Below are 26,237 nucleotides of genomic sequence, written 5' to 3'. Positions count from 1 at the left end.
GTCAGCAGCTTTCAGGCCTGGTGGCACTGCAAATGCTGCTTGCTTTTCCTGGAAAGCTTCAGTCCTTTTCCTCAGAAAGAAATTAGTTAGCAGCCCATCAGCAAACACTACTAGCATCAAGAATTATTACTTCCACATTTGTGTGCATCACCTCTCAAGCACTTCAACAGGGAAGTTCTGGGTTTCACTGCTCATGATTCTCTTTCACACACCTTCCAAAAAAGGAAGCACCAAGCCAGCAGTGTGCCCAGGGGATCAAGAAGCCCAAGGGCATCCTGGCCTGCATTAAGAATAGTGTGGCCAGCAGGAGCAGGGAAGTCATTGTGCCCCTGTACTCTGCATTGTTTAGGCCACACCTTGAGTCCTGTGTCCAGTTCTGGGCCCCTCAGTTTAAGAAGGACATCGAGACACTTGAACCTGACCAGAGAAGGGCAACAAGGCTGGGGAGAGGCCTCGAGCACAAGCCCTATGAGGAGAGGCTGAGGGAGCTGGGGTTGTTTAGCCTGGAGAAGAGGAGGCTCAGGGGAGACCTCATTGCCCTCTACAACTACCTGAAAGGTGGTTGTAGCCAGGAAGGGGTTGGTCTCTTCTCCCAGGCAACCAGCACCAGAACAAGAGGACACAGTCTCAAGCTGTGCCAGGGGAGGTTTAGACTCGAGGTGAGGAGGAAGTTCTTCACTGAGCGAGTAATTCGTCATTGGAATGTGCTGCCCAGGCAGGTGGTGGAGTCCCCATCCCTGGAGGTATTCAAGAGGGGATTGGATGTGGCACTTGGTGCCATGGTCTAGTCATGAGGTCTGTGTTAGGTTGGACTCGATCCTTGAGGTCTCTTCCAACCTTAGTTACACTGTGATACAAATGCATTGGGAGACACTTCTGTTCCCAGGCAGCACTTTGTCTCTAATTAGGACTAGGAGTCAGAAAGCAACACCTGCTTTTGAATCTAATTTGATACAGGCTGCTGCACAGTTCCAGAGCCTGCTACCAGCCAGAGGAGACAAGGCAGCAGTTTAGTCTGGTGGGGTATAGGGTGAGGAACCCTGACAGTGCTGTATTGTTTTACTGTCTGTTTTCTTTCATGCATCTCTGAGGTGATCAGAAGACAGCGTGACTTAGCCAGGCCCATCTTAAAGACTATGCTTTCACAGTCTGCCAGGAAAGTAATTTACTGCTACACAACTTCTATTTAAAACAGGTATTTACAGGCTTATCTTTAACTTCCAGCACAGGGTTACTGTGTAGTTTGGGATAATAGAGAAGCCTTCCTTGCATTTAGGAAAACAAGGGAGCTGAAGTTCAAAGAAAAGAGAAGGGATTATCAACTGACATTGGGGCACATCTGCACAAGCCAAAACTGAGATATGCTAGCATGGGCAACATCTAGCAGTCACTCATGTAACCAACTCCATTAAGCAGGCAGAATAAAACTAAAATCTAACACCAGATCTGGAAGAAAGAACAAGTCTGAATTGAGCACAGAACAAAAGTTCTTTTGGTTGTAGAAATCGCTGATAAGTTTTGTGGCCAGTTTTATTAGTGCATGAATTCTGTTCCAAGAGATCAAAATGACACAAATTAAACAACTTGATTTTTATATCATTTTTTTTCCCCCACCCATTTAAAAGAAATTACTATTCTGACAGCCAGCCTTCTAGTTTGGTTCAAGCACAGGGGGGAAATCAGCTTACAGTCTGAACACACAAAAGGAGTAGTATTTCTCCACTTTCAATACACTTAACTCCTACAACTTCTGCTTTATCATGCCAGTGTAGCTTCTCTCTACTACATCTTATCTCAGTTAATGCAGAAGCATTTAAAGCAACAGTCAAGGACATGGTGACCTCAGCACTGGAGCTTCCTCATGCTGAAACAAGAGACAAAGCCACCGTTAAGTATAAATGTTCCTTCTGAGCACAGAGGTCAGATCACAACCCAAAGCCACAATATGCCCAAATGCCCAAAGGACATTCCACCAGTTCAAGAAAAGTAAGGGTTTTTTTTACCCAGAGATGTACAGCCTGTTATATACAAGGGTATTTTAAATAGCAGGTTACCCAAACATATGGCAGGCAACAGCCTTGCCAGCTACTTGAATCATAGAACAGAAGTAGAAATACATAGCTTCTGTCCCTGACTGTAAGAATACATGGTGCAGGTTACAGGGTTGGGAGCCTAGATACTGCAACAGAGTATGATGGAGAGTGTAAAGATCCAGAGGAAGCAAAGGATACTTGTGGTCTATCAGTCCTTACACCGGTCCCAAGTAGGAACACATGTCAGGAGACACTACTGTCAGCCTTACCTCTTACAATCAGACCTTTCCCTGGTCAGAGCAGTGCTGCTAGTTCAAGAGCTGCATCTTCAGCCAAGTAACTCACCCAGGGCACCAGTATTCCCCATCATTACTTAGCAAGGGCCTCCTTCTTAAGTATGTGTCATAGCCCAAACTATCTAAAAACATTTTTAAAAGTCAGTGCTCCATAAAAAGAAACCACAGTTAAACTCAATCTCCACTTAACCCAAGAATAAAACACATCATGAAGGTCTGTTTATTTTTATCCAGGCCTGCAAGAAGAGCCATGCAGCACAAAGCCCACGCAGACTTCTGCAGCAGAGAGATACACAGCAATCGCCTCCTCAGGCTTAAGGCCTCAAGCAGTTACACAACAAGCTGTCCAAACTCAGCTTCTTCCCAACTCTGACATTTATGTCTAGTTTTTGTTCAGGCTACATCAACTTGTCTTCAGTTAAGCAAGATTTTCCTCACCTAAGATCCATACAAATTCACTAATGAAGTAGCCATAATGAGGATGAGTTTATGGGAAGGGTTTGTTACCTTTCACATAAACCACTGCTGAAGGAGCACACATTTATTCAAAACTGTTTAAACTGTGCTTAAAAGGTGCTACCCAAGGGAACAGGCTAAAGTTACTGCACTGCCTTGCTGAAAGCACCTCTGCCTGGTTCATGGCTCTACACAGCCATGGACTTCTCCCCCACATCACAACTAACCAAAGAATTGTAGAATCACAGCATGGTTTGGGTTGGAAGGGACCTTAAAAAAAAATCATCTAGCTACAACTCCCCTCCACAGGCAGGGACATCACCCACAAGACAGACTAGGTTGCTCAAGGCCTCATCCAACACTTCTAGGCTTGAAGTCTCCACAACATCCCTGAGCAACCTGGTCCAGGCATCACCCTCACAGGGAAGAATTCCTTCCTAACCTAAATCTGTCTTCTTCCAGTTTGAAGCCATTACCCCTTGTCTGTCACTCCATGCCTCTGGAAAAAGTCCCTATCCAGCTCTCCTGTAGCCCACTTCAAATACTGGAAGGCTGCCCTGAAGTCTCTCCAGAACCTTCTCTTCTTCAGGCTGACCAAGCCCAACTCTCTCAGCCTGACCTCACAAGCAGAGGGCTTCCTGCCCTCCCATCATTGCTGTGGCCTCCTCTGGCCCTGCCCCAACGGGTCCCAGTCTGTGCTGAGCACACCAGAGCTGCCCCAGCACTGCAAGGGGGTTCTCAGCAGAGGGGTAGTCCCTCCCTGCCCCTGCTGCTGGTGATCAGCTCAGGACACAGCTGACTCTGGACTGGGAGCACCCAGGATCTTTCTTACAAGAGGAATTTACCATGCATACATGGTCTCAACTGTTACTGTTCTTCAGCCTTAATGTACCTTGCAAAACTGAGGAACAGAACTATTTTTCTATGAGCTGTGCTATCAGCAGCTCTTTAAGCCATGATTACTCAGTGATGTAACACAGCTACCAAGTGGCCTGTTGGCCAGGACTCAGGATGACTGACACTGACAAAATATTGAATTGTGTGTCAGTGCTCATTCTGAAATTCCCACACAGGATTTACTGTACTATATCAGTAAGACATAATTATTATTAGCATTAAAGGGTGTGTTGATTGCTTTGATACATAAACAGTTACAGATTTGTTTCCTTCACACTCACAAGCTAACAAGTTAGTGGGTGCAAGAAGACCCAAATGGAGTTAAACTTCTATTAGTGAAGACATACAAGTCATCTTTTCTTCCAGAATGCTTAGCTTTCATTTGGAACAAAGGTTGGCATCTAGCTTCCCTATTTCAGCTAGATTAAAGCCTTTCACCTGAGGTGCAAACCTAAGTAATCACAGAATAGTAGGAGTTGGAAGTGACCTTCGTGCATCAAGTCCAACCTCCCTGATGTGGTAGGTTCACTAATGAAGGTCACACAGGAACAGGTCCAGGTGGTTTTGAATGTCTCCAGAAATGGAGACTCCATCACCTCTCTGGCCACCCTATCCCAGGGCTCCACTACCCTTAAGTTCCTCCTCATCTTCAGATGGAACTTCTAATGTTCAAGTTTATGCCAATTACCCCTTGTCCTGTCACTGGACACCAGAAGGAGCTGAGCACTATAGTAAGCTCAGGTGTGTTACTAACTGCTCCTATCTGCAGATAATTACTTAGCAGGACTTGACCACAGCCAAACAGTAAGAACTGGACTATAGCATCCCTGCAAGTCAGTACTGCAACAGCATTAACCATTATGAACTCTTCTGCAGCTCTTCATTACTTTCCTTCACAACTGCATGTTTACCTCTAGCAATGAGGAGGTAGAATAGAATAGACGAGGTTGGAAGAGACCTTCAAGATCGTGTCCAACCTATCATCCAACACCACCTAACCAACTAAACCATGCAACCAAGCACCCTATCAAGTCTCCTCCTGGACACCTCCAGTGATGGTGACTCCACCACCTCCTCAGGCAGCCCATTCCAATGGGCAATCACTCTCTCTAGTCTGACAGACCCTCCTTTCTTGACAGAAGCTCCTACAAGAGCTTCAATAACTAAGTCTCTGCAAGTTTTCAGACCTTCTTCCAGTTTCATTAGTGAAGAACCAATTAGGTTTTTGCAAACTAACTACAGCTTGCCCATCAACCACATCTATTGCTCCCTGTCTGGAAAGTGGGCACAAGTTGTAGACTTGGGTTGGGTGATGGAGAACAGACTGTAGTTCTACATAATGCAAAGCCTGTTTGGAAAGAAAAAAGAAATGAAAAAATAAAAACATCAGACCAGTGTTCAATGGAAGCTTTGCAATGAAAAGGAACTGAAAAAAAACCAATGTGGCAGCAGCACAGGGAGCCAACAGAATGAAAGTTCCTTTTTCAAGTCACCCTAAAAAACCAGCCATTACATTTCCACAGCTGCCCTAAGGCTGGAGTTGCCACTCTTGATCAAGTGTGCTGAAATTTCTAAAGAGAAAATGTTAGCACAGAGGCATGCAATGGCTTCTCATTTAGACTAATTTCTTAGCTCTTCTGAGTGTCTTGCACTGTGGTCAACTTTTCTCTTCCAAGCTGTTGGCCACACTCAAGCTTTTGCTGGGCACCACATGCCCTTAAAGAGACCTTTCACTTAAAGGGTACCAACAGATCTGTATGAAGTTCAGGAATGTCACTTCAGGATTTCTTGATGCACTGAGTACTCCAAACAGATACACTTGTCAAGTTAGGATAGAGAGTTAAACAGGCTTAATCTGAATACAGCAAATTCCAAAGCCACAGAGATGACCTCCAGGCTGCAGCACCTTATCAACCACACACACAGCCCCGTATCAATTTAAACAGGTTTGCCACAGCCATTAGTGGTAGAACCCCCCCAAAGAAGCATCTTAATCACCCCTCAAAGGTTTTAAACTTTGAAGCCACATACACAAGTGGCTACAGCCCCAGCATGAGTTTCACCATGTGTTGACAAAAGTGAACTGCTGACTTGGACAATGCAGAACCATGGAATTAGTCACTGCATATCCTTTGTTTCATACAAGTTGTTTGTACTGCTGTCATGGATGGGAGTGGTCAAGATATATGGCTTCAAACACCACACATTTTTATCTCAACTCTGCTAGAAGACAGCCTAACCCATTACTTCCTTAAAGGGGCCAGGGGTGGAAGGGGAAGAGGAGGGAAGGATAGTTTTACTGGAAATAATTACACCCACCCATGTTTCCTCCAATTAGTTCAAGGCCTTCTGAAGAAGACAGGCTGGAAATAGGAGGCAAAGCAGCAGAGAACCCCAAACTGAACAGTGTAGCTTAGTCCTTTGATATAGGAGGGAGTTTGCTTCTGTTTTGGCCAAGAATTTACAGGCCTGTCAAGAAATTCTGTTTCAACAGTTATTCTAAAAGCTTGCTCAAGCACTTTGCTTGCATCAGCAGTTGACAAAAAGTCTAAACATGCAAAACCAAGAGCCCACAGAAGAACATCACATCGTACTGTTCAGTATGATCAACTCACTTACCTTTAAATTTTGACCGAATGTTTGCTAGTTCTTTGTTTATCCTCTTGATCTCTGCTTCTTTACTTTTGCCTGAAATCAAGAGAACACACATCAGGACAGCACTCTGGACAGCCCTTGGCCACCCTGAGCTTCTTTCCACCCACCCACACTGTGTCAGCATACAAACAGCAGCAGGAATTACTACTCTCCTTTTCCACTATTAGGGCCAGAGGAAGGCAAATACCAGAGGTAACTTATTCATCACTTTATAGTGGAACTGGAGAGGCTAAAAGGACCTCTCTGTTTCACAGAGCTCTGAAGACTTTAGACAGTATCAGTTGCACACAATTAATCTGAGATGCCTTTATTGCTTTCATAAACATTCCAGTTTTTCTATTCCTTAAAACAAATTTTACTCCCTATTTGACTACTAGGTTGACAGTGCTCTGAAGAGAAGTCTCCTAAGCACAATCTTGTAAATGGCTTCACCTTAGAGACAAGACAATTCACTGCTTCTTTATTAAATGGTCATTCAGTTCAACAGCTTTGAAAGGAAAAAATTCTTTGCTGCGAGGCTGCTAGAGCCCTGAGGCAGGCTACCTAAACAGGTTGTGGAGTCTCCTCTGGAGAGATTCCACCTGGCCATTGAGATCCTGGTCAAGCTGCCATGTGTGCCCCTGCTTAGCAGGGGTTGGGACTGGATCATAGAACTGTTAGAGATGGAAAGGACCTCAAGGATCATCTAGTTCCAATTGCCCTGCCATGGGCAGGGACACCTCAGATCCCAAGAGGTCTTTTCCAAACCCCACCACACAAGGAGTCAGTGAAAAGCAGTATTAAGACACCAAGTAGGAAAACCAGTAAAACTTCCAGTAGCTCAAAGACTCAAGAGACCTCAGAGGACACATTCATAAGTCCGGCCTTTCAGTATGTCCCATGAATGTCTCCTGGGAAAAAAAGAAATTCAGAATACCAGCTTCCTCACATGTGTCTGGCTGTAAGGTTATGAATAAAAAACTTCCCTGACTGTCTGAAAATGGTCCAGCCTTATGAGTAGTAGGGATTAGATGCCCTGATTTCCCCCACACCATTTGGATCATCACTATAGTATCAGTCATGGTTGGAAAGGACCACAAGGATCATCCAGTTCCAACCCCCCTGCCATGGGCAGGGACACCCCACACTACATCAGCCTGGCCAGAGCCTCAGCCAGCCTGGGCTTAAACACCTCCAGGGACAGGGCCCCAACCACCTCCCTGGACAACCCATTCCAGGGCCTCACCACTCTCATGGGGAAGAACTTCCTCCCCACCTCCAGCTTCATTCCATTCCCCCTAGTCCTAGCACTGCCTGAGATCCTGAGCAGTCCCTCCCCAGCCTTCTTGGAGCCCCCTTCAGATACTGGAAGGTCACAATGAGGTCACCTGGGAGCCTTCTCTTCTCCAGACTGAACAGCCTCAACTCCTTCAGTCTGTATATTCAAGTCAGTGCAAGGAGGCAACGCCACAAGGCTTGAAGGGCAGATCAGTACCAGTGTTCTGAAGCACTTCCAATCTCATCCCTTTCACCCACACAGGCATAGCAACAATCTGCATCCTACTACACTTGCATGTTCAAACTTCCCATGTCACCCAATGGCTGTTAATCACCCCTTTATCATTCTGAAGATGATCTGACAGCAGGCCTGATGAAAAGTGATTGAGTAACTCAAGGAAATAGGTGCCTCAGGATAGGTTAACAGCAAAGTATTTCAAGTGAAAGGGAATTCCATGCCAAATACAAATTAATATAGATTTTGTAATATCTTGGCTTAAAAAAAAAAAAAATTGAAGTTATGCACTTCCAAAACCAACTCTTGCATAAGATGCAAACTGGTTTATAGTAACAAGCCTATACTAAAGGCTACAAGATTAGACACACAGCAAGCCAAGTACACTGCACAGGTGAGGCTCCAAAGAGAACTACTTCAGGTTGCCCTGTCATTTTGACAGATTTGCTTAAAGTGGAATGCTTCCATTCTGTTTTGTAAGTGTCAGTGCTCAAAACAGGAAGCCCAGGGTACCTCAGAAGGCAATTCATGTGGCAAAAGAAGCCCAAACAATAACTCCCACATCCCCCCTGCTCAACTCCAAAACCAACTTACTGGTACCTGCTGATCCACCCTACTGCCTTGAAGATGTGAAGCATTTCCTGAGCTCAAGAACTCTCAATACCAATTCCAAACCAAATTGGAACTCCTAGCTGTATGCATCTAGCTGTTTGATAAAGCAGGAGGACCTGGAAACTCCAACTAACTTTTTAGAAGGACAAGAAGGATGAGAGTTCTATTGTCCTTAGTTTATAACATGCATCTGTTAGGATCAAAGTTTGACATGCAATATGAGTTTTCTTCTCACTTAACTTGCCAACCTAGTGCCACTGTTTACTGCAAAAGCCAGCTTGCTTTGTTTTTAAACAGCCATCACCTTGTACAATCTCAGGCTTAGGATGTGACTTCTACTATAGATTTTAGATTGGTCTTTATTAGAGTTGATTATTTTTCCTGTGCACATGGCATAGACACTCAAGTGTTTATGTCTCAGACACTCCCCAGCACTAGGAAATCTACTAGATCGAAGAAAACTCTTGCTCCTGGGTCCACTCTCTAGGAACAGAGGGAACAAAGTACCATATGCCAAAAGGGTAAAGTGATTATGTAAATAAACACCACTCCAATTTTGTAAGCTATCACACTGGCACTTTGAAAACATTTCCCTTATTTTCAGCAATTCAGCTGTTTCAGAGGAGCAATTTCATTTCCAAACCCACTAATTTCTTTCCCCCCTTAAGTGAAGAGCACATCTCATTACAATGTTACCACCCAGCCTGGAGATTCTGGGTTAATGGGGCTGAGAACACTGACCTCACACTGGCATAATTCTACCATGAGTAGGGTTACTTAGTTACTATATTATTGCAATACACTTTCCTTACAAACAGAGTATTTACTTTAAGTTGTGAGCAATTGCTTCTCTAGCTTCTAGCCTTTTTTCCTTTCCTGTACAAGAGGATGAAAGGAAGTTGGAGTGCGGTGGGAGCTGGTCTCTTCTCCCAAGGAACAAGCGACCAGATGAGGAAAAAATGGCCTCAGACTGCACCAAGGGAGGTTTAGGTTGGATATGAGAAGAAACTTCTTGAATGAAAGGGATCTCAGACTGGAACAGGCTCCCAAGGGAGGTGGTTGAATCCTCATCCCTTGAGACACTGAAAAGAAGCAGATAGTGTGGTGCTGAGGAACTTGGTTGGACTTGATCATAAAGGTGTTTTCCAACCAAAATGATTCTATAGTTCTGCAACTCTTGAGCATGGCAATAATCACTGATGCTAAAAATAGGGTTAGCAAGGATTAGCACATGTTCATTGCTCCTTCTTATGCCAAGGCCATACATATTTTTTTAACCACTAAACCCTCTCTAACAAACTTTTCAAGCAGCATTATCTGTTATGCTAACAGATAATCAGTTACTGCTAGAAACTAGGTTCTTTGTGTCCTAAGCAAGCAACAGAGCATTAAGGGAAGCCTGACTAAAATACTTCAGGAATCTGTGAAGTCAGCACCTCTGGCAGAAATGGATTGCAGCCTCAGCAAAACAAAAAAACTCAACATCCCACCCCCTGTGCACACAGCTGTAGCAGCAAGTTGACAGGAACACCCATATTAAACAGCAAATTCACATCTGAAGGTTTATTCTCTCCAAGTCTTGCACAGCATCTGAACAAGACTGTTTTGATCAATTCCTTCAGGCTGTTCTTTTTCAGATGCAGTACAGAATCTCCTCTAGACCTTCACTAAACATAAATAGCAGAGCACCTAGCTTGTGATGAAAGTTTAATCATTCAACTTGATTTCCACAGTATGGAGATAAGTCTTGTCTCCTTTTTACTGATTACAGTCTATATGTGCCTGGAAGTGCAGTTTTGGAGAGCAGCACTAGTACACTGGGCATTAAATGTCACTGAGGACTGTCACACCACAAGACTCAGGATAACTCAGGGATTAAAACCAGGCTGAAGTACCTAAAAACAAGGATCCTGAACTGCAGCCATTATACTGCATGGTAACCTTATCCAAACACTGTCTTTTTTAGATGACAAAGCAAAACCTCACAGATGGAGGTAGCTTCGGTTAGTTCCAGGTACAGGGAAAAAGAAGAGAATCAAAACCCAAGGATCCATTTTTAGTTACATCTAAGTGGGCTGTGGGCTGTTACAGAAAATGTGTTTGCTTAACTTAGACTTTTTGTCACACTACTCAACCAGGGTAACATCCACTGAGGAATTTCTACATGCCTACTTGACTTTTACCATCACTACAAACACTTAAGTAACCTTAAGGAAGGCTAAAAAAGAAGATAAGATCACTGAAGACAGTTGAACACAAGCCCTATGAGGAGAGGCTGAGGGAGCTGGGGTTGCTTAGCCTGCAGAAGAGGAGGCTCAGGGGTGACCTCATTGCCCTCTACAACTACCTGAAAGGTGGTTGTAGCCAGGAAGGGGTTGGTCTCTTCTCCCAGGCAACCAGCACCAGAACAAGGGGACACAATCTCAAGCTGTGCCAGGGGAGGTTTAGACTCGAGGTGAGGAGAAAGTTCTTCACCGAGCGAGTCATTCGTCATTGGAATGTGCTGCCCAGGGAGGTGGTGGAGTCCCCATCCCTGAGGGTGCTCAAGAGGAGATTGGATGTGGCACTTGGTGCCATGGTCTAGTCATGGGGTCTGTGTTGATAGGTTGGACTCGACGATCCTCGAGGTCTCTTCCAACCTTAGTTATACTGTGATACTGTGAAGGAGTGCTGTGCTGCAGAGCTAAAGGTTTACACTTGCTTGCAAAGGCAACTGCCCTGCCTCACTTCCAGGTTGTTAGAAAACCTCCAGTTTCAAGAAATCAGATCTGCAATCCAGCTAAACATGCTGTAGGCAAGCTTATTCACAGAATCATAGATTGCTTGCATTGGTGCCAAGTGCCATGTCCGCACATTTCTTGAACACTTCCAGGAATGGTGACTCCAGAACCTCCCTGGGCAGCCTGTGCCAATGCCTGACCACTCTTCAACTAGGAGAGGCTTAATAAAGATTGTGTCATGTATACAAACTGATGGGTAGGATAGCCTTTAAGCCAGAGAACAAGATCATGTTCCACATACTGGTTCAGGCCACATCTGTCTTACTTATTCAGGCTTTTTTCCACTTTGGCAAGACTATGATTAAATTACAAAGTTATTACAAGGGGATTGCAAGCCAGTGAGTTCTGGCTGGCCCCACTGCAGAACATCATATGTATTGCTTATAGTCTTACAGCCCTACTGTGACTGCTTTCTCCAAGAGGAGGGCCTGAGCAAACAGCCAGCCACAGCACTGTCCAAGGCACTTAGGAGTGGTTGCCTCATCCCTGGCAGCTTGTCAGGCTTCCAACTCCAGGATGCTGCCTACCGCTTTCGTTAGGCAAGGTAAATTTAGTCTGCAGTGCACTGTTATCATTAATTACCATCTTGTTTAACAAAGATAGACTAGGGAACATCAAAAGTCCCCCAGCTCTTCAGAGAGCCAATTACTATTCTTAAATCTGCTCGTAATCCAGGCTACAGACAGCATCAGCACTGCCTCAGCAAAACCTCTGTATCTCAGCTTGGAGCTCTGCATTACAATCTACAGGAGAATGAGAACACAAGTTGCAGGAAAGGCATTTATTCAGTCCATTCATTTGAGGAGAACATTTCACATACCTTAAGACTAACTTGGCAGCAGGTTGCAAGACTACAGTGCTTCAAGGCTCAGATAAGTGGGCTGCTTCTGGCTCACTTGGTGACCTGCTCCATCAGGATTAACTCATTACTACACTAACTGTAGAGTGCCTAAGCCAAGTCTGAGGCACAAAGCACATCACTGCTGATTAACCAGAACTGCTACAAGTTCTCAGCTTTCACACAAAGCATTCAGAGCCTGCTGTGTTTCCAACCCAGCATACACATTCTTTCCTAAAGGAACCAAACATCCCAATTGTTTCAGTTGGAAAAAACACTTGAAAATCATGAAGTCCTAACCATTCTCTAACTCCACCATGGCTGGTGCTAAACCATGTCCCTCAGCACCAGATCTCTGCATCTTTTCAACACCTCCAGGGATGTGGAGTCAGCCACACCCTTAGGGACCCTGTTGCAGTGTTTGAGAAGTTTCAGGGAAGAAGTTTCTCCTAATGTCCAACCTAAGCCTCCCCTAGTGCAACTTGAGGGCATTTCCTCTCATCCTGCCATTTGTTATGGGGAAGGAGAGACTGACCCACAATTTCCTATAACCTCCTTTCAAGGGGCTGTGAGGAAGCACTTTCCTATACAAGCACCTACACAAATGCTGAGCAGAGCAGATTTCTACAGGCAAGTTTTGAGAGACAGGTGTACTGACAACACAAAGCAAGAGTTGCTTTACTGAAGTTGAGATGTTTCCACTACCCATCTGGCTCCAATCTGCTCATGGCCAGCAGCCAGTGTAACTGAGCACACCCAATAATTCATTTGTTTTGCATTTATGCACAGGTCAGAACTGATGCATTGTGCTGTCTCTTAGTCTTACTTGCCCTGTGGCCATCTGACAGTCCTGTGATTGTGGAACCGCCATTATTGGCATGAAGAACTATAAAGCATGTTGGCTAGGAGGCTCTATTAGCATAAGAAAAAGCTTGCCAGCATTCTGTCATGCTTCTTGAAGGCAACTAGTAGTGTCAGTTACTATTTGTGGCAATACCATTTGTCTGACAGAACATGCCTCTCTGTTCACATTCAATTATCAGACAGGCCTTGAAGACAGCACGACTCTAGTTCTCTGTGTAGGACAGCAGCAACACAAATACTGCCAAAGCTAAGAGCAGCAGCTTCTCCTCTGAATTCCAGGGTGGCTAGGAACATCTACCTGGGCAGAACATGGTTCCTCCACAACAGACAAATCCTGAGTTTTAAAGATATTGTTAGATGTTTTCCCTGAGAGCTGAAAGTCATTGGTTTCTAAACAAGAATTTTTCTGCTTTGTAGAATCATTTTGGTTGGAAAAGGCTCACAAAAGGTATGTGACAAAGCATGGCTCTGCATATAGAATAAAAAAAACCATCACAGAATCACAGAACTGTTTACATTGGAACAGACTTTTAAGATCATCCAGTCCAACCATTAACCCAGCACTGCCAAGTCATCACTAAATCTTGCCCCTCAGCTCCAGCCTTTGAAACCCCTCCAGGGCTGGGGACTCCACCTCTAGGCAGCTGGGTCCAGAGCTTGACAAGCCTTTCAGAGAAAAAATTGCTCCTCACATCCAAGCTAAAGCACTCCTGGCATCACTTGAGGCTATTTTTTCATGTCCTATTACTTGCTCCCTGGGAGAAGAGACCTATCCCCTCCTTTCAGCAGGTTAATACTAAGTCAGATGAACTCTTCATTAACAACAACAGGTGTGAGGACAGAGGGCATCCTCAGAAAGCTTGCAGATGATAAAAAAAAAAACACCAAAATGAGCAACCAACAGACCAGAAAGGTTTGCTATCACTCAAGAGGGGCCTTGGCAGACTAGCAAAATAGTCAAACAGGAACCTCATGAAGCTGGTGCAACCAGCACCAGAACAAGAGGACACAGTACCAAGCTGTGCTAGGGGATGTTTAGGCTCGAGGTGAGGAGAAAGTTCTTCACCAAGCGAGTCATTCGTCATTGGAATGTGCTGCCCAGGGAGGTGGTGGAGTCCCCATCCCTGGAGATGTTCAAGAGGGGATTGGATGTGGCACTTGGTGCTATGGTCTAGTCATGAGGTCTGTGGTGACAGGTTGGACTCAATGATTCTCGAGGTCTCTTCCAACCTTAGTGAGACTGTAAGCAAATGCCAAGTCCTGCACCTGGAGAAGAACAGGAAGCCCCAGGCACCACTACATCTCAGACCGAGACCCGTCCCCTCCTCTTGCATATAACTATCTGGAGGGTAGGGAGTAATGAGAAGATCCCCCCCACCCCCCGCTCTTCATTTGCTGAACAGCCACAAGTCTATCAGTCCTTCCTGCTCATAGAGATGCTCCAGTCCCCTCAGCATCTTTGTAGCCTCTACTGGACCCTCTCCAGTATCTCCCTGCCTCTCAAAATGTGGAGCCCAGAACTGGATCCAGTGCTCCAAAGGGGCCTCCTCCCTAAGGCAGAGTAGAGAGAGAAGAAAGTCTCCCTGAACCTACTGGCCATACTCTCCTTAATGCACCCCAAGAGACCACTGACCTTCTTGACCACAAAGCATAGCTGGCTCATGGCATACTTGTCCCACCAGCACTCCCAGGTCCTTCTCCGCTGAGCTGCTTTCCAGCAGCCCAACCCTGGTATAGTTGATCCTGCTATGGCAGAGGGGGTGGACTGGATGATCCCTCGAGGTCCCTTCCAGCCCCTAACATTCTGTGATTAACCTGTACTGGTGCATGGAACTATTACTCTCCAGGCAGTCTCAGAATCATACAATGCTTTGGACTGGAACAGACCCTTAAAGGTCATCTAGTCCAATGCCCCTCCAATGAACAGGGATATCTTCAACTATATCAGATGGCTCAGAGCCCTGTCTAATACAACCTGGAATGTATCCAGGGATGGGCAACCTGGGCCAGTGTTTCCCCACTCTCATTGTAAAGCAGTTCCTCATAGGAAAGGTGTTCCAGCCTTTTGCTTATTTTTGTGGCCTGTTCTAGACCCACTCCAACCGGTTCATGTCCCTCTTGTGCTGAGGAACCCAGAGGTGGACAGAGTACTCCACATGGAGTCTCAGAGTGGATTTGACATGTGGGTACTCTGGGGCTGTTTTTCCAGGTGGGTTCTGTGGTTTGTAAAAGTGAAGGTTCATTCTTCACCTGCACCAGAAGCCTTGAACAGAGAGTCTGTTAAGCCTGTTTCCATGTCACTTCCAGTTAAATGTTGTCCAAGGGATGCCCATTCCATGGCCAGACATGGTTGGAACTGGCCTGGGAGTTCAGAAGGCATTGAGGGGGGTTACAGTGGGAGGCCAGTGCTCTTGAGAGCCTGTCCAACAGCCACAGAAGCAGATGGCTCAGCAAGGACAGGCCCTGGAGAAGGGGGTCACCTGGCAGCCCTCAAAGTCCCATGCCCAGGGCCCAAGGCCATGCTGGTGGCTGGTGTCATCATGCTCATACACACATGGGAGCCCACTGGCTGCTTGCAGCATTTCCCAGGAACCTTTGCTCCCTGACACATCATCAGCCAGACCTGTGTCACAAGGACCTGGGCTGGCTGTTGCCAGGACAGCAGGAGTGACCACAGAAGTTGGAGTTGGGTTAGAGACAGCTCTCCAGTTCACCCCAGGTGCTGGAGAAACAGCTCCTCCCATGCCACTGTGCTGCTTTACCTTCAAGCAGCCTCCATGTTGTGTCAGGAAGGGGAGAGGAAGAGACAGACCAAGTTTGGCTCTTGCTCACCAACAGACACTGGCAGGAGAAGCCCAAGTGGCAGAGGATGGTGGCAGCTGCTGCTGAGCTCCCAGCCTCAGTGGAGCTCACTGGCTCACCAAGCATCCTGGGAAGCATGAGTGGGATGCCCAGCCACTCCTCTATCAGAACTGGGGGAGGAGATTTTTTCCAGTACAACAGGTGAGAGACAAACACCATACAGCTGAGGTGGCCCCTGATGACACAACACCACTGGCAAAGAGACTTCTGGGTGGAGAATCACTAGATGTGTTATGGCTTCATTAGCAGCATCTAAACTGAGTGGCAAGTTGGGTGGGAGACACCACAGTCAAACTACTGTTAGCTTCCCTTCAGCAAAATAAGCTGATGGAGTTTGATAATCTACTTGATTTAAGGCTATACTTCAAGAGACAAAAACTCCAGGCTGTTTCTTAGCACTGCTCTCTTCCCAGCATACACACTCCTGTTAGTACCTTGTGCTGCTGCAGGCCAGTTAGGGAGACAAACAGAAAAAAGCAAGACTGGTTTATTCAATATCCAAAGGGAAAGCCACACCAGCTTTACCACACGTGATGAAGCCAGCAGAATACATCACCAGAGAGCAAGCTCACCACATTCACCATCCAAACATGCTTTAGTTGGCATAAAGCAATCAAATTACCCTCTTGCCTTTTCCAAGTCAGAACCAGCTTACAAGCATAATGCCAGGACTACACTGTGCTTTTGCACCCTGATGTCTGAGGAATAAACTGGTTGAGAGGGCTCAAAACAAACACTAGCATATCAACAATAAAAGAAGTGCAAATCCCTAGAGGAAAATATTCAGGAGAAAGCAAGCAGTGCATTCATTTTTGTCTTAAGGGTTTTATACTACTTCCAACTCATCTCAGAAAATTAAAGGACTATTTTTACCTGCCAGCAGGACAGACACTCATGTTACAGCTCTAAAGTACAGGCTACCTATTTGCTATGCAGCTCATTAGCTTCATGAAGGCTCAGACTAAACCCATCCTCCACCCCTCCCTAATCTCTCAGATGGTTACTTAGCACAGCAGGGAGGAGAGCCAGAAGGGAGGCAGGTTACACAGGGCTGTTCACTGTGTGCCTGCCCTCACGCTATGGAGTCTGAACAAATTCCTTCACTTGCCTAAACTCTCTGTAGGTGCAAGTTTCAGGCCCACCTGAATGTGTGTCCAAAGGAGAGCACTGGTGTTAATTTTTCCACAAACTCACTGTGCAATTACTCCAAAGAGACTGCTATAAAACACTGAGCCTTCGCAAGATGTTAGTGTGGCCTCAGTTTTGTTCAGAAATTGATCAACTCAAGGCTGCAGGACAAGAAGCTTTTTGCTTAGTGATGTTATTAACATCCTGTTTTGAACAAACCCAGGAATGCATGCTGTCCTTTCACAAGATACCTTTGATCAGAGGAAAGAACTGCCTGGCTGTCATGCTGAAGACCATGACTAGCACAAAGGCAGCTGAAGATTGTTGTGCATTGAGACATCCTGTTGTGATTAGATATCCATTACTACAGACAAAGAGATCAGTGACCTACTGATCACATTTCAGAACTGTGGAGTACATTTTCTCATGTTCTGCACAGCAAGTGAACTGCTATCCACAGAACTCTCCTCTTCCTCCAGCACGCTGGTAGAGATGTGCCCTGGAACACTCCTCATGAAACAGCAGGGGGTCACAGGCTTTACTGTAATCCAGTAATCCATTAACTCCTTGTCCTCACAAAGGAAGGAAAATACATGCAGAAGAGCACACAGCATTTTCTAAATCCTGCCATAATTCAGAAATTCTAATTGCAGGAATTTAATATAAGTTTAATAATTTTAAGTGTCTACCATGGTTTTTGAACTAAGCACTACAGGCTAAGGAAAACAGCTCAAACTGTGAAAGACTTTGGAGGAGCAACTAAGAAGAGCAGATGAACTGAAACCTTACTAGAAGTTCACAGCTGAGTGACTTTATGACATAAAGCATCTATGTGGCAGCTCAGCTGACAAAACTACCTTGATTCCTATCAAAAGAAAAGCTTTAAGCCAAGATGATATGCAAAACCAGAAATGCAAGGTTAGGCTGCTACATAAAGCAGCTCTTCCTCCTTCCTGGACTGAGCAACATTTAATTAATCATTTCCTTGAACAGTATTTCTACACTGCTATACCTCTTTCAACAGAGTAAGGCACTGTTTGCACTCATTTATTACAAGTCACTGTGGACTCTTCTACCTCAGTTTACCTTTGAACAGCAGAACAACTTGAGGCTTACCCAAAGTCTCCTAGCTTAACTATCATTTCTAAACTATTTCAGGGGCCCCAATGAAAATCCTATAGGAGCTTACTAATTGATGCAGATATATAGTGGTCTCTACAACAGTCCTTAACTTCCTCTTACTAGTCCTGATGGGCAGCCTTTACCCTAAGAATTTCAGATTTGGCAGATGTCACATTCTCCCGTGTCTCTAATGGAGATGTTGGACATCACATGGAAGATTCTAGCTCTTTACTACCTCTCATCAATTAATTATCATCATTGCCTACTCTCCTCTTTCCTCAGCCAAACATGCACAAAATGAACAAATGTAGAAAACAAGGCCAATGAACTTAAAAACAACAGCAAACCAACCACTCAAACCCCCCACCCAGCCCCTCAACGTTCCATGGAGTGGCCACAAAATGGTAAGGCAGAAGTCATGGGCAGAACACTTGTTTCTTTTTACACACCCTCCTCAGATTAATCTCATGCTAATTGTGTTTTCCTTAAATCACTCTCCTGCAAATAGTAGCAAGTGATGCAAGACTTAGTGCTTATTATAGCTCTAAGCAGCACGCACTCAGGGGTTTTTCAGGCCAGAAACTGCCCACATTACATGAGTGGCCATAACCCTGCAAGAGAAACAGGAGGGCAAACCAAGATGCCTTGCCTTCAAGGATCTTCAGAGGTAAGTATTCTAAGAATACAACAAAGAGATGCAATTGACTGTCTACTGAAGCAACTCAAGTCCTACTTTGGAACTACTTTGGTTGGACTGGTTGATGGGTTGGACACGATGATCTTGAAGGTCTCTTCCAACCTGGTTTGGTTTATTCTAATAAAGGTTTATTCTAACTACACCCAATGCAAATAACCTATGCCTCAAAGGGAGCAATGTGGTAGCTTCAGCCTACATGCTGAAAGCCCTACAGCTGACATAAAGCTCTAAAACAAGCTGTATGTGCCCAACTCACCCTTTGTGAAGTCTGCTTCACTGTGTGGCTGTTCTCAGGGAGAACAAATAACTCAATACATACCCATGTGTTCATTTAATTCACATGCCTGCCCCTCCCACATGCACAGGTAATGCACTACATTACCTACCAACCAATTAAAAGGGTGATCACCATACGATGAATTTCATGAACCAACCTTTTTTAATCCCCAGCTGCTTATCCCTAACCTGATGGACCAGTTCCAAACTCAGTCAAGCAAAGCTACTGAAGTCAGACATCAAAAGGCAGCAGCCTCTGGACACTGTCTGGTGCAAAGCAGAATTAATGCATTAAGTTCTATGAGATAGGATGCACCTTAGTTTAATGTATCTGCTGGGCTTTATTTAACAACAAAACCCAGAACAGAATAGAATATACCCCAAGAAGAAACAGTATCTTGCAACAGAACATAAACAGTTGGAGAAGAAACTAAAGGAATTCTCCTCCCTCTTTTAAGGTCACATGAACAGGTAAGACACTTATCTGAAGCAGTGAGGGAAATGAACTGTCTTAGCTTCTTCAATAGCCTGCCCCAAAAGCAGCTTTTGCCCCTACATAGGCCCATTTCACCAACCCAAGAGCAGATGACTTCCCAATGTCACAGTGCAGAAGAGGGTTACCAGGAATAACTAATATCATAAAAACCAATTTCTACCCCACCTTCAAAAAGGAGAAAGGCAAGCAGGGTGAATCGGAGGAGATGCTGTGGTTGCAACAGAATAGGCTGTGACAAATGACTGAGAAGTACTTCATCTCCAGAGAAGCATAATGCTGTTCTCCAAAAAAAAAGAAAACTGCCTCCTGATGATGTATCTGTCAGCTAAGGCAGCTGGAGAGTTTACAACACACCATCTTGCACAAGCCAACTCGCTTCAGTAGCTCTGCAGTGCACACACAAAGCGTTTAACGCGCCACTACAGACTAAGTATTTCTTGCAGGAGCCCATATGAGCCTGCTTAGATTTTTGGTTCGTGAGGCACATCATCCAAGCAGCAACAAGGACTGCTCCTCACCTGAACTCTTAAGTCTGGATGGCACTTCACCAAACCTCAACTTCAGCAAGGCTTTTGACCCCATCTCCCATAACATCCTCACAGGGAAACTCTGGAATTGAGGACTAAATGAGTGGACAGTGAAGTGGATTGAGAACTGGTTGTACTCAGAGGGTTGTGATCAGCAGTACAGAGTCTAGTTGGAGGCCTGCAGGTCGTGATGTTCCCCAGGGGTCATGACTGGGTCCAACACTGCTTCACTGATTACCTGGGTGAATGGACAGAGTGGACCCTCTGCCAGTTTGCTGATGATACAAAACAGTAAGACCTGGACAGGCCAGAGAGCTGGACAGAGGGAAACCTCATTAAGTTTAATGAGAGCAAAAGCAGAGTCCTACACCTGGGGAGGAAAGACCCCCTGCAGAAGTACAAGTTTTAGGGGTTGGCCTGCTGGAAAGCAGCTCCACAGACCTGGGAGTGCTGGCAGACAAGTTCACCAAGTGCCCTCGTAGCCAAGGCAGCAAATGATCTCCTCTATGCAACAAAACAGTGTACAGGAAGCTGCCCTGAAATTAAATTCTGGAGAGCTATCAGGAAGAGCAAGACAATTAATTTTCCTACACTATCAGATTTTGAAAATTGTGATTTGTACAAATAAGAACTATTCTGCTTTCAAAAAAGTCACTCAATATTGTAGCCAAGAGCCAAGTCAAAGCATTCAGAAGCACTTTGGCCCCTAGCAATAAATCACAACTGCTGCTACAAGGAGTACGCTGACTTTCTAACAAGCTGCTTTACAGACTTCCAAGAAACCAGTGCATTTTAAGCAGAATTTTTAAATCACATTGAAAGCAATTCTTGTATTCAAAGTCACAGTTGGCACAGAAGCATTTAACACACAGATGATGAAGTTTAATAGATAACCCACAAGCCAAAGCCATGCTAACTGACAAAGAAGTGACAATGGACCTTTCAACTATTAACGACAGTCTGGGAGCCATTCCTTCACTCACCATCAACTAGAGTTGTAAGCACTGAAAACTGCTAACAAGCCTGTAGCAGACTGGGCAAGACAAGCATCACTCTCAGATCTGTAAGAAAATAAGCTTTTAAGAGAGTGATGCATGACTCAGTGCTGCAGATGCTGTAGGTACAAACGCCCAAGAAAAGACCGGATGTAACATGATGAAGCACTTCCAAAGGTAGACAGTCTGAATTGACTTCAGCATCCTCCTGAAGTTTAGGTTATGTTATTACCTGGAAATCACATGTATGCATCCAGATGAGCAACTGTATCATTTCAGCAGCACCTCTAATGCAGATTCTGCATTGGTGCAGAATACCTGGGGGTAGTCAGGCTGAATAGGAGCCAGCAGTGTGCCCAGGGGGCCAAGAAGGCCAAGGGCATCCTGGCCTGCATCAGGAACAGTGTGGCCAGCAGGAGCAGGGAGGTCATTGTGCCCTGTGCTCAGCACTGCTTAGGCCACACCTTGAGTCCTGGGTCCAGTTCTGGGCTCCTCAGTTTAGGAAAGATGTTGAGATGCTGGAAGGTGTCCAGAGAAGGGCAACAAAGCTGGGGAAGGGTCTGGAGCACAGCCCTGTGAGGAGAGGCTCAGGAAGCTGGGGTTGTTTAGCCTGGAGAAGAGGAGACTCAGGGGAGACCTTCTTGCTCTCTCCAACTCCCTGAAGGGAGGCTGTAGCCAGGTAGGGGTTGGTCTCCTCCTGGGCACCCAGCCCCAGAACAAGAGGACACAGTCTTAAGCTGCACCAGGGGAGGTTTAGGCTGGATGTTAGGAAGAGGTTCTTCCCAGAAAGAAATTGGCCATGGGAATGTGCTGCCCAGGAAGGTGGTGGAGTCACCATCCCTGGAGGTGTTTAAGAGCCTGGATGAGGCACTTGGTGCCATGGTTTAGTTGATTAGATGGTGTTGGGTGATGGGTTAGATCCGATGATCTCGAAGGTCTCTTTCAACCTGGTTAATTCTATTCTTTCATTAAAAAAACATGTTTCAACATTTCTCAATCTAGAAGGGTTTTAGGTAATCTAAAAAGCATCAGGCCCTTAAGGCAGTATTGCAGCAAGAAAAGAGCCCACCAAAACCAGCTTTAAGACTGAAATTCAGAATGCCAGCAGACATTCTTCATATCAGTCCAGTGGCAGATCTTCAGTCCACTTTTAAGGCCAGAAACAGAGGTTAAGAGCTGCACTTGGTGTCTAACTTCCCTCCCATTTCTGAACACGAGCATTTGCTTAGATGTCCAAGGTGTGTCCACCTAAACAACTGCTTTTCGTTCTTGACAGATACCTAGCTCCCCACTCTGATGAGGGAAAGATGAAACTTAAGCCAATACCAGTGCCTCCAAAGCACAGTCTCTAGAGGGTGCTCTCAAGTATTACTCCGCGCCTGGCAACACTGGGAGCTCACTTAAAGGAAGACCCAAAGGCCATCAGAGGGCTATCTGGAAGCTGGAGAGATCACCTGCTAATGGCAACTATCAGCCTTTTCGCAGCTGTTCAAAAGCTAGAGTTACTTTCATCATCATTATGATGATGACGACAAAGATACAAAAGTAATTACAGCTCCCTAACAGCTCTCTAGGCAGGGACAACACATTGAAGCAAGGTCAACATTCGTTTAAACAGTGAAAATGTTAACATCTTATTCATTTTACTATAAAGTTGCATAAAGACTCATCACTCTTGCAGACACAGAGTGAGGGGATTGTTGTCCAAGCTGGACAGAGAGGTGGTTGTTCCATCAGAGTTCCCACACTGCCTGTGCACTAGCAAGCCTGGGGGGAGAATGGGTAGTTAATTAATTCAATCCTACTTCCTTCAACCTTGCTATTCCACATCTCTACACCTAGGTGAGGAACCCAAGAGCTAGAACGTTTATCTTGTTTTCATTGGAATTCAGTGGAAGGGAATACAAGAGTGATGCTAGCCAACATACAACATGTTTGAAGAATGAAATCATACCACTTCTAGCTAAATGACTGAAAACATGAAAACAAATAGGGGGTAGATACATCAGCAAGCCTCCTCAAATCCTCTGACAGCAGGTGAAGCTGTTACACGTGCAGCTTGCATACAGTGCAAGATGTTCAGTAAATAATGGAGCCAAACAGACAAAGCACAGGAGCCTTCACACAACCTTGAGCTGACGCACCAGGCAAGCCTTCCACACGTACAGGAGTGAAGCCTGAAGACATCTGAGGCACTGCAAGCCTGTTCTGAAAGAGGCTTCTGCTGTAAGGAAGATTAATAACCTTGACTTTTAAACACAAATCCCCTGTTTAGACAGCTGGAAGTTCAAATCACCTGAATTTACTTCAAGGGAGCTCTACATTTAAACAGCCTCATTTTATTGGTGTAATTCTCTCCTCTTTTCTTATACTAGCAGTCATCAACAAGCAGTCATCAACAAGAAGAGCTTTCCAAGCTGGTGCAGCTCTCTCTCAAGCCTAGTTAGATCATCATAATTTGCATTAAAAAGCCTTCTCCAAATCCACTCTCATCCGTTAGATAGGAAATCTTCCTGCCACGGCTTTTAAAGTAGCCTCAAGTAATCTGCAGACACACCACACACACACACAGGTGGACAAAATAAAGCTGTTTCATCACACCAACCACAGCGACCTTAGCCCTTCCCCCGGCGATTTCTGCCACATCATACACTTAGATCTCCAACGCCGATTAATATTAAACTCCTATCCCATGCGATTCTCAGTCACAAAGGGAAGCTGAGCTCTGAAGGGTGGCCCCAGACACGCATCTTGCCTCTGCCCTCCCAGGCGGCAGCAGCAGCGGCGGCTCCGCACTCCCGCTCCTGCATTGCACACTCAGGGGCACGCTGCCCGCTCTCCCCTCCGGGGGACACCCAGTCCCTCACGCCCTTCCCCAGCCCGCTGCTGACGGCACACACCCAGAACGCTTCTTTCTGTCACCGCAGAACCCCAGAGCCCATTCCAGCACGGGCAGACCCGGGGAAGGCCCTGCTCAGGCCGTCTCACAGAGGCCTGCTTTCCCTCCGTGACGTTCTCAATGGAAAGCCATTCACCCAGCTGGAAAGGGACCAGCACGCCTCCCCCGGGCCGCCGCAAGCCCACCCGCGCCCCCAGCCCCCGCCGGCTTCGCCTCGGCGCCCCAGAAACAACGGCGGCGGCGGCGGGCACCGGCGCCCCAGCGCCCCGCGTCCGCGGGGGCTGACACCCCAGCTGCGCTGCGACGCGGCGAGGCAAAGGCGGCGGAGGGAGACGTCCCAGGCGAGCCCCGCCGGCGGCACAAACCCACCCGAGCGCGCAGCCCCGGGCCGCGGGCAGCTCCCCCCGCGCCGCGCAGCCTCCCCCGCCGCCCCCCGGGGCGCGTCGCCATTTCGTGAGGCGGCAGCGCGGCGAGAGCCCGCGGCGGGCACAGCGGGAGGAGGAGGAGGAGGAGGAGGAGGGGAGCACCGCGGAGGGGATCGAGGGAAAACGGCCACGGCCCCACGGCAACGACCGGCCCAGCCCGGCCCAGGCCCCAGCCCGGCCCCGCCGTGCTTCAGGCGCCACTCACAGTTCCGGATATCGGAGATGAAGACCGCCAGGCCTCGCATCCCATCGCCCTTCGATACGGCAGGCATGGTGGCGAGCGATCGGGGCCGCCGTGCGACGCGCCAAACCCCCACAAGAAGCCCGGCAGCCGCCGCCCGCTCTCCCCGCGGGGCTCTTCAGGCCGCTGCTGCCGCCGCCGCCGCCTCTGCAACGCGCACGCGCCGGGACGGCTCCCGCGCCCCCGCCGGCCGCGGCCGCGCGGCGCTCTGTCGCCCCCTGACGGGCAGGGGCGGGAACGCCGCGTGCCTCCCGGGGCCTCCCTGCAGCCGCCGCCGCTGTGGAGGGCTAGGGCCCGGCTCTCCCCCAGGGTGCTCCCGCAGAGCCCGGGCGATCCTGCCGCCCTGGAGGGCTGGCCCCTTGCAGGCGATTACCATCGCCGCCACTAAACCGGCCCGGGCCGACCTGGGGTGCGGAGGGCAGGCGGCACTGCCCCGTGAAGGGTCAGCGGGGCGGCTTCAGCCCTGCCTCCCAGGGTGAATTCTCTGCGGGTCCCTGCTGGGGAAGGGTCTGACCTGCTCCTCTCCTGGTGACCCCAGTGATCGACAACAGCTGCTGTTGCTGAGGGAGAAATACCGGATGTGCAAGTGCCTTAGAGGAGGGAGAGGGACGGCAGAGCAGGAGAGAAGGAGATGTCAGCTCGTGGGTAGGCTCTGACAGTCTGACAACCCAGGGGATGGCACCGGGACACCGAAAGGAGCACGGGCAGCAGGACCGGGCAGCGCAGCAGCTGAAGGCGGCGGTGGATACCTACACAGTGAAATGTGCAAGTCACACCTCACATGGGGCAGTTCTTGCTTCCCATTACAGTGACCAGCAGGACAAGGCAGCTGATTCTCCCCCTACACCCTTCTCTTGTGAGACCCCACCTGCAGCACTGCCTGCAGCTCTGGGACCCCCAGCACAAGAAGGACCTGGAGCTGATGGAGATGACTCAGAGGAGGCCACCATGATGATCAGAGAGGTGGAGAACCTCTGCTATGGGGCCAGGCTGGGAGAGTTGGGGCTGTGCAGCCTAGAGAAGGCTCCAAGGGAGACTTCAGAGCAGCCTTGCAGTACCTGAAGGGTCTGTACCCCCTCCAGGAGAGCTGGGGAGGGACTTTTGACAAGGGCTTGTAGTAATCAAATGAGAGGGAATAAACTGAATCTTGAGGAAGGCAGATTCAGACTAGAGATGAGGAAGAAACTTTTAACAGTGAGGGTGGAGAGACACAGGAACAGGTTGCCCAGGGAGGCTGTGGCTGCCTTCTCCCTGCAGGAGTTCAAGGCCAGATTGGATGAGGCTTTGAGCAACCTGGGCTGGTGGAAGATGTTTCTAGAGCCCATGGCAGGGGGTTGGAACTGGATGATCTCTAAGGTGCCTTTCAACCCAAACCATTCTGTGATTCTATGACTGATTCTAAACTGTGGCGACTGGGGCACAGACCCTCTGGTATGATCCAGATCTTGCTTTCCACCGAGTGGACTGACAGAGGCCATGCCTCAGTGCTCCAGCTCAAAAGGATCCCCAAAACAGTGCACAGGATCTGTTTCAGGTACCCTGTGTGCTCACTCTGAACTTTTGCCAGTCCAGGAGCTACCACATGAGCCCCTGTGTGCCCAGGTGGCCAAGAAGGCCAGCAACATCCTGGCCTGGATCAGCAATGG

General features: G+C 47.2%; 1 protein-coding gene across 5 annotated transcripts in view; it reads right to left on the bottom strand.

The window, feature by feature from the left end:
* The window catches only part of AP2A2 (adaptor related protein complex 2 subunit alpha 2), a 70,532-nt gene extending 45,802 nt beyond the window's left edge, over positions 1–24,730 (bottom strand). For all 5 annotated transcript variants that reach the window (XM_068147775.1, XM_068147778.1, XM_068147777.1 and 2 more), the window contains exons 1-2: positions 24,556–24,730; positions 6,302–6,370 (exon numbers count right to left, since the gene is read on the bottom strand). In XM_068147775.1, the coding sequence (XP_068003876.1) occupies positions 6,302–6,370; positions 24,556–24,622 (136 nt within the window). In that variant the 5' untranslated portion in view covers positions 24,623–24,730. The remainder of the gene's footprint in view (positions 1–6,301; positions 6,371–24,555) is intronic.
* Positions 24,731–26,237: the final 1,507 nt, after the last annotated feature.

Source organism: Melanerpes formicivorus, unplaced genomic scaffold (assembly GCF_026170545.1).
Source record: "Melanerpes formicivorus ecotype bairdi unplaced genomic scaffold, bMelFor1.0.p_v2 SCAF_16, whole genome shotgun sequence".
Lineage (NCBI taxonomy): Eukaryota > Metazoa > Chordata > Aves > Piciformes > Picidae > Melanerpes > Melanerpes formicivorus.
This window is presented reverse-complemented; position numbering and strand designations above follow the sequence as displayed.